Genomic DNA, 13,983 nt, shown 5'->3' with positions numbered 1-13,983 from the left:
ACGATGCTAACGCTAATTGCGAGTGCCGTTTTTTTGTTTGAAAGCAATGTAAAAGCTATTTTTGGTTAAGACATGGATCATACCAAATGCTATTTTAGTTCATAACAATATTGAGAAGCACTTTTAGTTATTTTTGTACTATTTTTGGTCCAATGTAATTATTATTTTGAGGTTGATTGTTCATTTTGATGGTTTATCATATTAAAGTGTACTAGGGCTGTCAAAATTGCTCAAAAATGACGTTCGAATATTCCCTCTAAAAAACACACGAATATTCGAACTATTCGAACATCTGGTTGCGCATTTTTTCAATGACGCGCATTACGTCAATAACAGGACAAATTAATACAAAGAGACATACATAACTTGTATAGGTAGTTAATTTAAGTTTAAACATATTTGACAATGTATTACCAACACAAAACCAAGTAAATAAACTAATGGCCAAGACCGCAGACCTCAGTCTCGCTCACTCGCAGGCACTCTCTCTCTCTCTCTCTCTCGCGCCCTCGCGCTCACGCTCTCTCTGCTCATAACGGTTTAAATGAACAACAATAAGCACATGTTGAGTGCTGATCAAGAGTTTTGTGCAAGCAATTTAAGGTCGCGACTCTTGCCCCAAATATAGCAGGCTTCATTCAGTGATTGAAACAAATGTATTAACATTAATTGAAGTTTTACAGTATAGAACCGACATTGAAAGCTCCGAGCGAGCTGTGGTAAACATGGAACTTTTCTGTTTAACTGTAAATAAAATGAGGCACACAATTCCGAGAAATGTGACAACAAAGAACTTTTACCCTGAGGTTCATAAAAAATAAAGTGCTATTAAAAAAGAAAAAGGCTACTTACATTATTGGTGCTTGTATTAAAAAAAGGAAAAACTTACTGCAATTTATTCCATTGTCTTTTAGTGCACTGTCAACTTTCAGCAGTGACGCTGTGCTAGACAGTGCGACTCGTGTGACCTGTCCCTCAAGTCTTGTTTATACTCGACGCGTCCGCACGAGCGCGAATCGCCCCCTATCGTTTCAAAGAATAGTACAACGGCGAGCGCGTCGAGTATAAACGCCTCGTCCGTTTGGGGGAGGTGCGCGCGCAGTCTGCGGAGACTCGCGCTGCGGAGACAGGCGAAAGAAACAAGGCTTCAGGCAGCGCGCGCGCCCACTCGCAAAGGAGACAGCCGCGCCTCTGCTTCCGCGGGCGTGTTTTTCCATATTCGAAATTCACATTCGAATATTAATTTTCACGTTCGAATTTCTGTTTTTTAAAACTATTCGAATATATATTCGAATTTAGAATATTCGTTGACAGCCCTAAAGTGTACAGTAATTCTACTGTAATGCTAAACCCAGTAGCACAGATAAGGTTTTACTGATAGAAATGTTGATTTTTGAAGGAGATTATCTTAATTCATTAGTGTAATTCATTTCATGATGTACAGAAAGTTAAAATTTGTTTAAAAATGAATATGCTAATTGGTTAAAAATATTTAATCATAATGTTATGGTTGAATAATATAAAAAAAAGATATTTGAGTTAAAAACATGCATGTAAAACATTACTGTATATTTGTAGTATGGTAATACGAGAAAAGATAAACAAAGCTATAGCAATTGAGAAGAGATAGGATAACAGACTTTTATTTAGCTGTAAACAATAATACCATTATTGTTGTGCAGGCTAGTATTACATGGTTAAGAAAACCCTGGATGGATTTCCTGGATTCTCTCCGGATGGAGATGGCGAGCCTGTGCCCAGAACTGGATTGAACTTCGAAGAACCACTTTTTCCCACCGTGCCGAGTGGTAACGCCTTAAAACACCATTTTTAAGGAAAAAAGGAACTGAACTATAAAGACAATTGACTTGACTTATAACATACGAAAGACAAACTGAGCTCAATGGGACTGGGGATATTTTTTTTTGTGTTGCATATGCCGGCTATGCTTATTGTTAAATATTGTTTATTTTGAACTGCTTTTATTTCTATTTGTTTACTAAATAATACTTTTTCTTACTTACTCTTTGCCTCCAGCCATTTCATTGCACATTCACCGTAGTTCCTATGGTAATCCTGCTGAACCTAGCAACTGGTCTATACTTTTAATTTCGCCTTACCTATTTAACGTGAGTCAAGGGTTACATTTGCATGTAAGAGCTTCCACGATGAAAGCACTGTTGGCTCTGATGAGGAGAACTAACGTTACACTCAGGTGACAAGTAGCCTACCTTTCAACCTTACTAGTTCCTTTTTTTTGCCTTGTTTGCCTTCACTGACTGTATATGCAGGTACTGGGAATTTTGACTGCTCTTTCTCTGCCATAATTGTGATTCTTCCTAGCTTCCGTGCCTCTCTCCGTGCCTCAACTCAAACGGGTGCGCGCATGTGGGCAGCTCCTGTAGCAGCAGGGGTGGTAGCCATGGTAGCGAGGGAGAGTGACAGTCGCCCAGCCAATCATTTCATTCGTTCCGAATGGAAGTAAGTAGCTGTGTTTATTGCAATCCTGAGAGGACTACAGACACTCGATTTTTATACTCTCTTTTTCAGAGTACTTACATTTTAATTATGTATTGGTATATAAAGACAGTTTAAACAAATTTGGGAAAAAGTTTTTTAGAAAAATCCTGCCTACCCTGCCTTTAATGGTACTTTAAAGGCTCGTTGCACTTTGAAATGGACTGTGAAATGTTTATTGCATGAAAAGTAAAACCACCAAATAATTTCATCATGTTTTACATCAGGAGCAGTTGTGCAGAAGTACGCTGAGACAATCGTCAGAGAAATGTTACAGATATTTTTTTTTTCCATTCGCACGCACTGAAACACAAGCAGACAGTTCTGCACGTTCACATTCTTCCACCAACGAACGGAACTGTCTGTGTTTTAGAGCGTGCCCAAGAATAAAACTAATGTTATGCCGGTTTATGCAAATGCTTCCTACAGCGTTAATGACAGATCATGTCAGGTAAAAGGGAAGCAAAACATTCTGCAGTTGATATTTAATGTTGTGTCTGCTGGCTTTATTTCTTCAACAGCTTCAAGTTTAACGCAGTTTCGTGTTCTATACAGGCTGTTTATTTTCACGCACTGCTTACTGCAAATTTTCTCTTTTCTCTGCGATTCACAGTCTTTAAAACCATATAATTTGTGCTGTCATTGATGGAATTATAATTTTTTTTTGCTTATAGTAATACTTGTAACAGTAAAGGAAGAACACAAAGTAACCCCAGTTCTCTTTCGAAAGGGAACTCGCACTGCGTCAGAACGCTATGGGGAACGCCTCCACGTGAACCGGTGTCTGAAATGCTTATTGTTTGGGCTCAGAGCATGCACGATCAGTTCCTGAGGGATATGCTTGTGCCACTGTGAGTTTTTTCCCTTGAGAAAACTCCACTCTCGTCTGCTCTCTTCTCGAGGGAAGAGGGACAGACATCTGTACCAGGCGATTCAGGTCCCGCTCGCGCTGAGGCAGAGCAGAGATTGGAATCGTGGGGTTTTTCAGAGGGAGCTCACTGAGGAGGTTGAGAGAGTTGTTAATCACTCACGCCCTTCAGAGACTCGCGAGAGTGAGCTGCAGGATGAGGATGTGTTGTTACTAAAATCCTCTGATCCAGCAGCGAGTGCTCTGCTGTGTAAAAAAACAACTAGTCCAAGACAGCAGGAGATGGCTGATGAGGGTGAAGAGGATATACGACCCAAACGCTCACAGCCACCTTGTACCGCGTATGTTAAGCTGTTGAGTGTTATGGAATACGCTTCAACTAGGCTTCTGCTGTCGTTGGAGCGTGTAAGGGACTTCACGAATGGTTTCTTTCCAGCCATAAAGCTCCAGCTGTCATGAGCCTTCCATTCCTGCCAGATCTACACAATAAGATCGGGAAGGCATGGAAGAACCTGTATTCAGCGCATTCATCATTATCAGCAAACTGATGAATAATACTGGTTCCCTGTTTGGAAGTATTAAGGGGGTGTTAATATGGTTTTCATAGGATGGTGAAATAAGGGCCCTGAAGTTCCCATATTTAGGTAGGCTATGCATACCCTTCCCATAGGCCTCCTCTTATGTTAGAGCCGTAAGGTTTATATAACGGGTAGTGTCAATCTGTAGTAGTGAACAGGTTGGCTGTATGGAAAATTCTCTAGTGAGGCCACCGTTCATCCGAGCACCTATTAGACATTTATTCCTGTAAATCTAGTTGTTCCTAGTACTGGCCTCCTCCTACTACAAGAGTCGTCTAGCCAAGGCGCACCTTTTGCACTAGGCGTAAAAATGCTGGTGGTGTTACAGGGTAGATAGCAGCATAGGTAGCAGGCTATCTTCAAAAAGCCTCCCATGCAGATATCTCATGGGCGTTGTCAGGCCTTTTCTCTCTAGAAAGTAAGAAGCAGTATGCTTAGGCCTCTGCCCTTTAGAGCTGAGTTTTGTAGCTAGTTTATCCAGCTAGGCCTTAAAATTGAAAAAGGATTTTTTTCCGCTGAGCCCCTTGAATAAAATAATTAAAGTCATAAGGTTGTATGTCATTGGCCGCTTATTGTGGCCTCCATTTCCTTGGGTTAAGTAGAGAATGTAAAATCTGTCTTGTAAAAATACAGGATAATAGGCCTCGACCCTGATACATTCCTCAGGGTCATTGTTAGGGTCTTTATTTAGAGTACTTTGCTACCCATAGCTCATATGATATCACCCTTCACCACCCAGGCTCAGATAGTTTCAGATTAGTTACTCCCTCCCACTTGGGATGGTTGAGTATGCTCCATTAGAGCCGAAGCACTGCCTGGGCTGACGCCCGTGACATTTGAAGCTGTAGGCCTTACAATAGGCCTCCTCGATAGTCCGGTAGCGTAAGATTGTACTCCCCTCGCTTTAAAGGGTCGATAGCACTTCTGCTGAGTACACTGCCTGTTGGCAATGTAAACCTAAGGGCTGGAGGTGCTCCCCTTATTAGGGTCCCTTTCAGAGTGCCCAGCATTCACAGAGCTCTGAAGCACTGTGTAGATCCAGGATCGAGTAGAGTCACTCCCATCGTTTGCAAGGGTTAGAAAGCGCTATGCTGAGTTCTACTCTCCAGGATGCCTGTCTCTATGATCCGGTCTGTGAGTGATTACTGCCACTATCTACAGTCCTCACTATTGGATGCCTCCACAAGTAAGGCAAGTAATACTAGAGACTCTGTTTAAAAAGCACTGCCTGGGCTGACGTCCGTGAAAGCCGAAGCTGTAGACCTTACAGTAGGCCTCCTTGATAATCCGGTAGCGTAAGATTGTACTCCCCTTGCTTTAAAGGGTCGATAGCACTTTTGCTGAGTACACTGCCTGTTGGCAAAGTGAAATAAGTATAACCATGCCCACAGAGATGTCTGTGAGAGTACCTGACTTCTGTGGCTAGCTCTGCTAACAGTCCCGCTATCAAGTAGTTAGGCCTTGACAGGCCCCATTGAAGGTGGATCCCCAGCGAGTTGGATGCTTAGCATTGCAAAGGCAAAACCTAGCCCAGAGCCTGGTCAATACTTATCAGGTTTTGAGTATAGTGTTCCAGAATCTATCTGAGGATCGTATGAATACTTAGCTCCCTAAGTCTGGTCGGAAGGTCGAAGGACTCTCACGAGGCCTCCCTGTTAGATCAGCCCTAGAGCTGGAGGCGCTCCCCTATTAGGGTCCCTTTCAGAGTGCCCAGCCTCCACATGGCTTTGAAGCACTGTCTAGATCCAGGATTGGGTAGAGTTACTCCCCTCGTTCGCAAGGGTTAGAAAGCGCTATGCTGAGTTCTACTCTCCAGGATGCCCGTCTCTATGATCCGGTCTGTGAGTGATCACTGCCACTATCTGCAGTCTTCCCTATCGGATGCCTCCACAAGTGAGGCAAAATATGTTAGAGACTCTGTTTAGGAAACAGACAGGTTGTTGGCAAGACTAGGTCATTCATTTAGACCAGGTCAGCCTCCCTGGTGGCATGTGGGGTTGACTTCGTGTCCCCCTCAGAAAGTGACTGGACGGGACCCCTTTGGACCCCCTGGTCATATTCTCTTAAAGGAACCCCCCCCCCCCCCCCCCCCCCCCCCCCTAAAGTCGGGCTGTGGTATCCATGCCCTTGAGCTGGCTCAGGGTCAAGTGCTTCGTGTCAAAGCACAAAGTTACTTCCTTGCTTAGCATCAAGCTCGGGCAGTGGCTGTAGGGAATACTGTCACTGACAGGGGGAGTGTTTTTATCATTTCAGTGAAACTGCCATTTTTTGACGTTTTTTGTCACAGCCATAACTTGGCATGCACTCCCCTCAGCATGGCAGCATGGGATGATCATTCCCCATAGTGTTCTGATGCAGTGTGAGTTCCGTTTTGAAAGGGAACGTCTCAGGTTACGACTGTAACTTATGTTCCCTGAGAACAGGGAATGAGACACTGCGTCTTTCCGACATGCCGCGGGGATGCCTGCTGAACAGTCCCCTCAGACGATAAGTTGTTGACATGTTCTCCAAGCTCCCCTTATATACTTCCGGGTCGCACTAGTGATCATAGGCTGTCGCCGGCCAATTGGATTGGCGTGATTAGATAAGCCTTTCAGACACCCATTCACGCGGAGGCGTTCCCCATAGCGTTCTCAGGGAACATAGGTTACAGTCGTAACCTGAGACTTTTTGCATGATGCATATGTGCGTGGTGGCGCAACTGGTAAATCGTGTGCGCTTGGGTTTGAATCCAGTCGCTAGTATTTCTGACGTTCAATGTACATACATCTGTTTCCATTGTCTCTCTGATGTTCTCCGGATAAGTAAGTTACTGGTATACTGGTGGGTGTCAGTAAAAGGCAAATTCTTAAGCTGTGTCATATTTATAAAGATTACTTTATTGTACTTTATTGTTCACAATATACATGCATTGTCATTAAAGATAAATTTCAACTAGTAACCCTTTATATTCTGAAATGTATAATGCTATTTGTTTATATATTTTCAGTATATACAATACTGATTTTTTTTAAACATGTTTCTCCTAAAGTAAAATTTAAGACATCTGAAAACAAAGCTGATACCTAAATGAGACATAAGAGAATCACTCCCTAGTATTCTGACTAGAGTACTCCTGTCAGAGCCATAGTCTTGTGGGCAGCACATCGATATCGAGACACAACTGAACTGTACCTCAGGACAGGTGTGCGAAGCAATGATTTGAGGGACAATATTAAGTGATATTAAGGAACAATATGATCATGATGGATCTGCTTCATAGCCGTGCATGTTAAAGAAAACCCCTTGGAAAGTTTCACAATAAATCACAATCAAGAATTCAACAATGTTGTGGGAACTAGTGTAACTTACATAACATGTTCCTTTGCCCGTCTTTCCTCCAGCACAGATCATTGTTGGAGTGATTGTTATGTCCCAAAATGTAATGTCTTGAAACCTGCAGTCACACTCCTTATTCCCCACCACATTTACCTGCACTTCCTGCAGAGTTCCAGAACTGGGCTTAGCACCTAATTATCACATCAAGAAAACAGGCTTTTAAGACATTCTGGTGAAAATATGGATCACTGTATGATACACTTACAGTACAGATTTAAAAATAATAATAATACGATTAATATAAATGTTAATTTAATTCTCTCGCCATTAAAATATATTTAAAAACTTTTAAGTCCATTGATAACAGAAAACAACTTCCATGAAAAATAATCTCGGTAACACTTTACAATACGGGTGCACTAATATGCATTAATTCATGCTTAACTAATGCACAGATAATCATGTGTTAATGTATGACTCATGAAGAACTAAACCAGTAATTAATGATTACTGCATCAGAAACTAATAAAGATTCTATATGGTTAATATATTAAGTAATATATTAATTGTTATTAATTAAATGTGTCATAATGTATTAATTTCTTAATAACATATTTTATAAACTAAAAGTGTAAATTAATGCGTTAAATACCACAACTGGTTAAAGCAATGTACTTCAACTTCCAGTTGTCTGCTTTAATTAATCATTAACTAAAGATTTGCAAATGTATCATTATGTTATGACTTTACTTATTGAGGCACATGACTATTAACTAATTGTTAAGTAATATGCCAGGGTATTGAAAGTCTGCACGTGCAGTGAATGTAATATCAAAGAATGTATTTGAAGGATGGGTAAGTTGGGCTGCACACAAATATCAGCACATCAGAATCTGAACTCCTGACGCTGTTACACTGTGTCGACACTGGACGAGACCAGCTGTCTACACTGGACATGACAGACCACTGCAAGTCCATTTGTCCTTCATAACAGAACTAGCGCAAGAGCTCGGAGTACGTCAGGAATAGAGTGTGGCATCGGTTTACTGTCGGGGTTTTTTCGTGTAGCGTTGCGCCACATCCAGTGTAGTATCACTGACTATAATGGACGTTCTATTGTCTTTGTCCAGTCTAGACACAGTGTTATGAAATAGCAGCGCTCGACCGCATGTTTTCAGTGTACCTCGACCTCAAGCTTAACCTGACATATTCCTGTGCCATGAACAACAAGGTTCATCGCACTCGAAATCTTGGTTGTACATGGTTGGAAATTAAAATCCATGGCTTAGAGTGGATGTCAAAACCAAAATGGCATTATACTTAACAATTAGTAATAGTCATGTGCCTCAACAAGTAAAGTCATAACATAATGATACATTTGCAAATCATTAGCTAATGATTAATTAAAGCAGACAATTTGAAGTTGAAGTACATGACTTCAACTCATTGTGGTAATTATTACGCATTAATTTACACTATTAGTTTATAAAATATGTTAAGGAATTAATACATTATGACACATTTAATTAATAACGTTTAGTTCTTCAAGAGTCATACACTAACACATGATTATCTGTGCATTAGTTAAGCATGAATTAATGTATATTAGTGCACAAGTATTGTAAAATGTTTCCATCATCTCAAAATGTCACAGATGTCATTCAGGAAGGGCTGACTTTATATTTATATTAACAAAATGTGACCTTTGTCTTTTGCATAATATGAAATGCATAAAATGTGTGACTGCATTTTGTCAATTGGACTTACTTCAGTCTATGAAATTAGTCACAATTTGTCAAATTCATATAAACATTCAGAACTTTTGTGTTTTGTGCTAAGCTGGTGAGGTCAGCAATGCAATGGAAAAGGGAAAAGCAATGGTAAGGAAAATGATAAACAAATCTGAGATAAATCTTAAGGTCAAGGTAATAAAAAAAAAGTAAAAGTTGACTTAATATTTGTGAATGTTACATACAATTTTGGGTTATTTTAAGGTGTCCTTGTTACAGTGTAATTATACATTTAACTACTGAGTGATATAACTGCATGTGCTAACTATAGGGCTAGGATTAGGATTAGGTTTGGTTTAGGGTTAGTTGCTGTGTTGTCATGTGTTGAATTTGTTTTCTGTTCTGTTCATTCTTGAGTTTCATTGTTATATATTGCTCCTTATATATCTCAGTTCATGCCATTCTTTGTTCGCTGTCATCTTTACTTTGTGTGGTAAACTTTGCTAATACTCCTTAGTTTATTTTGTAAGTCCCCAAGTTATATTATTAAAGCCAGTTGGGATAATTTCCTCTTGCTAGGCACTTCCTTGCCATCTACTATACGTAACAGAACACAGAACCCAAAGACAAGAAGAGGAAACATGGATCTGGCTGAGTCAAGAAGACGGTCTGAGGATCATCTCCTCTTCTTCCTCCATCAGAGCAATCACCCTCTGGAGCAATATGTGGAGGAGTTCCTGCAGAATAACCATCTTCGAGTGTAAACAAAGCAAGCCAATGGACATTTGCGAGCGAGATTTGCATCGCGATTTCCACCCCTGATGTTGGTATATAAGGAAGCGTGGTGCGCTCGCTCAGAAAAGCTTTCGCTTCGGAGCTGAGCGTTTCATTATAGATTCTGCTCTGCAATCATCTAGAGAGTGTCTACAAACCTGGAAGCAGCTCTGCATCAGTGTTGGTGTGACGGTGCATCAGCGATGATCGCGGCTGAAGAGAGCCTTCCTCTGCAGTCACTGCAGCTTATGAGAGAGCATTCCTGAGCGTGCTGTGCAGCGATTGTTGCCCTGTGTGCCTCAAAACTAAAGAGCTTGTTTCCCAAACTGAAAGAGTAAACATGGGTGTGACGCTACGTCTTTCTAAAGATGTCATTCAACCCGTGTGTTTCTGGATGCGGTTGTTTCCTGTCTCCGTCTGACAGTCACGATCACTGCCTCACGTGTCTGGGCTGGAAGCACGCTGAGGTGGTGTTTGTAGAGGAGTCATGCACCCACAACGGAAAGATGACCATCGCGATGCTGCATCGAGCATCGCATACCTCGAAAGAGGTGGAGTACCCTCTGCTATTCTCCGATCTAGTCCTTCTGCCCAGCAGAAGGCTGCTTTGGCTAATACACTGGGTGACCTGAGGATCACAGTGGGGGCCCCCCTTTCCTCTAGCGCATCGCAAGCTGTGGAGCTTCCGGTTGAGATCGCTGGTCCTTCTCAGAGGAGACCCAGCGTTTAATACTGGGCTCTGGCGGAGGACCAGATGTCCATTGCTGCATTGGGGAGTGAGCTATAGTCATCTGGGGATGAAGATTCGGCTGCGCATCCCCCTTCGAGGAGAGTAGCATTGTTCGAGTCTGAACCAGAGCTGAAGGCCATGCTTTCCTGGGTTGCTGAGAGCGTCGGGCTCGAGTGTTACCCTCCACCGTGTCCCGAATGTTCAAGGCTGGATGATATCTCGGGGCAACGCATGCTGAACATCAGCAAACCCCAGTGCCTCTCTTCCCAAAAGTGCATGAGGAGGTTACAAAGTTGTGGAAGGCACCTTTTTCTGCCCAAAACCGCTCTGGCGCCTTGCCCGCTCTCACTACCCTCGATGGTGGGGTGGCCAAAGGGTAAGTGGGTAATCTCCAGGTGGAGCGTGCAGTTGCGATGCAGCTTTGCCCGCAATGTGCTGCCGCCTGGCGGGGTAGTCCATGTCTCCCATCCAAGGCCTGGAAGTTAGGCCCAGGCCTACAGTGCCGCTGGACAGGCTGCCTCCGCCCTGCATGCCATGGCCCTCCTGCAAGTCTACCAGGCCAAGGCACTCAAACAGCTGCACGTGGGTGGTTCTGACCCAGGGTTGTTGCGGGAACTGCGCACAGTGACGGACCTCGCCCTATGGGTGACGAAAGTCACAGCACAGTCCCTAGGCAGATGATGTCTCCACACTTGTGGTCCAGGACCGTTATCTATAGCTGAACCAGGCTGAGATGAGGGAGTCCGACAAAGTTTGCTTTCTCGACTCCCCAGTCTCCCAGACCGGCCTCTTCGGCAACGCTGTCGATAACTTCGCCCAGCAGTTCTCGGCAGCACAGAAGCAGACAAAGACACAACGACACCAGCTCTTCGTCAGCTCTTTGCACACCCTCCCTCCCTTGTTGGACTTATCACGGTGCAAGGACTGTCACATGTTCAGTTTTTTTTTTTTCTGTTCTGTTCATGCCTGAGTTTCATTGTTAGTCTTCGAGTAAATTAAATTAGATCTGTTCTCTTCCATTTCCTTCCTGGTGTGTTACTATGGTTCCACATTGATATAGTATTCTATTCAGGTGTGTCTAGTTAATTAATCCCTTTGTTTTGTTCCTTATATATACCGCCAGTTCATGCCATTCTCTTTTCGTTGTCGTCTTTGAGTGGTAAAATTTGCTAAAAGTTTATTTTGAAAGTTCCCAAGTTATATTATTAAAGCCAGTTGTGATCATTTCCTCTTTTTGGGCACTTCCTTGTCATCTACTATACGTGACAGTTGCATGTAGTTATGTATCATTTTTAGTTATTATATAGTAATTAACATGTGTAACAAGGACACTGTCAAATAAAGTGTTTCCCATTTTTTTATGATGTGAATTAATTTCAATATAGAAATATTGAAAGTAATTCCAGATAATTTATATCTACTTTAGAATCATTAAGATGATTAAGTAAAGGAGCAAGACATTTTTAAATAAACACAGAAGAATTTGAAGGGAACAATAACATGGTAAAGAAAAATGTTAATGGATTAATAAAACTTAATGGATATTTTAATTACATTTAATTGATTTAACAAGTGGATACTGTAATATTTATGTAAGCCTATGTTGTGTTTTATTTTGCCAGTATTGCCTCAAGAAAATCTGGAGTTTGGCCACGGGGCTTGTTCTGACATTTGATCAGAAGACGTTTATCGTCAGAAGAGGTTCATCGTTGTTCTTTCAATTATCTAGTACAGTAATTCTTAATTTTTAGTTTTTGACTCTGGTAAGTGAAATCCTAAGATTCCCATTAAGGTATAATGTCAGGTTTCAGTGGGTCCTAATTAAAAGTTTAAGGAAACTAAATTGGCAAAAGTATCTCACTTTATCAATTTATAACTAAGGTTTAGTAAGGTTTACAATAAAATGTGGTACAATAACAAATACTTTGTTATTTTTCATCTGGTTACATAATCCAGATTACATGTAGTCCAATGTGTCAAATTGATAATCATTACCTACAAAGCCGGTTTCTCCCCATCCAGTGGACCAGCAGGTGGTGCCAGTGTAAAAGACACTGTCATTAGCAGCCAGGCAGATTGGGCTGATGTAGCTGGTAAAATTCACTGGCTCACTCAATCTCAGCAAGGCGATGTCATTGGACGACTGTGAAGGGACATAGTCTGGATGTGTAATGATGGATTGGACTCCTCGACTCACCTCGTTTGGGTTAGAGACTGAAGTGTTTTGGCTTTGTCTGCCCAGATAAACAGTCCAGTAACTGTCTGAGGATCTGAATGTGAAAAACAATTCTCTCTAACAAATGCACTTTCACATTAAATCACACATTATTTGATTTATACATCTATTTTGTGTTCTTACGAGAAGTAAACGCAGTGAGCCGCAGTGAGCACCCATTCGTGGCTGATGAGGGACCCTCCACAGGTGTGATAGTCATAAATGTGTAGACTGACCTGCCAAGGCCAGTTCCCCACAGGTGCATCTTCACCTCCCACAATACGAGTGTTAAGTGAGGAAAACCCACAGTGTTGTGCTGAAGGGAATAGTGAGAACTGTAAATAATTCACAACATTTTTGATATGTTTTATACTTTAAACACATTGTTACCTTTTATAGCTTTTCTCGTGTCATCTAAAATGTAAAAGGACAGAAGTAGTTAAATAAAAGTCAAACACAGTGTGAGTATGTTCAAGATTAATCACTTTGTGGTTCACAATCTTACTGTTGCAGAATCTCTGCTCATTTCAGTATATTTGATACTGGTGATATTCCAATCTATAGATACTCCAATTGACTGGGCATGAATAAGCTGAAAATCACATCCTATGAATCCAGCTGCGGCTAAGTTGTTAACTAGTAAATGTATTCAGCAAAATACCAATATAAAAAAAAAAAATATGATCAAAAAAAAAAAAAAAAAAAAAAAAATTTTCAAAAGTGTGGATCCATGCCCAAGCGTGCCACACGAGTCCTGAAAAGTCAAGCCAAAGTGTCTCGATCGCCCCCAGGTGGCTGGATGCAGTACAGGTCATAAACCCCACCCTCTCCATGTAATGTAATGGGCGTGAGACAGACTAAACAGTCAAATTACACTTCAAATATTTTTTTCCAAAGATGGTTTGTTATTTTAGGCCCTCTTATCACGCTGCTGTTAGTTTAAGAGATCGTTCATTAAATAAGTCCAGGAGCCCGAGGCAGCGTGCCTGTTGCACACAGCCGGTGGTGGAGGAATCTTTTGAGACAACAACATGCCTGGACACTTGTTCTAGCGGGACTCCTGCCCGTAGAAAAGCCAGGTCTGAACACGGGCTATAAGCTCTGCGACAAACCGGTGTGATTATCACCTGATGTGCGACACGGTGCCATGCCCATCTCGGAACTCGGCTGTGTAACCAGCATCTTATATGAAGCAATCCAAGGGGCGTGACCGTGGCTGTGAATGCCATTTGACCCAGGAGCCTCTGAAACAG

The 13,983-nt window shown here is 41.8% G+C and overlaps 1 protein-coding gene across 1 annotated transcript in view; it reads right to left on the bottom strand.

Moving 5' to 3' along the window:
• Window positions 1–13,983, bottom strand: part of LOC309485656 (uncharacterized protein) — a gene marked incomplete at its 3' end in the record, with an annotated part of 108,092 nt that overhangs the window by 29,199 nt on the left and 64,910 nt on the right. Inside the window, exons 36-39 of the mRNA XM_082152586.1 lie at window positions 13,121–13,144; window positions 12,875–13,046; window positions 12,511–12,785; window positions 7,315–7,472 (exon numbers count right to left, since the gene is read on the bottom strand). Coding sequence (XP_082008712.1) covers window positions 7,315–7,472; window positions 12,511–12,785; window positions 12,875–13,046; window positions 13,121–13,144 — 629 coding nt within the window. The remainder of the gene's footprint in view (window positions 1–7,314; window positions 7,473–12,510; window positions 12,786–12,874; window positions 13,047–13,120; window positions 13,145–13,983) is intronic.

This window comes from Leuciscus leuciscus (genome assembly GCF_965113295.1).
Source record: "Leuciscus leuciscus genome assembly, chromosome: 21".
Taxonomy (NCBI): domain Eukaryota; kingdom Metazoa; phylum Chordata; class Actinopteri; order Cypriniformes; family Leuciscidae; genus Leuciscus; species Leuciscus leuciscus.
This window is presented reverse-complemented; position numbering and strand designations above follow the sequence as displayed.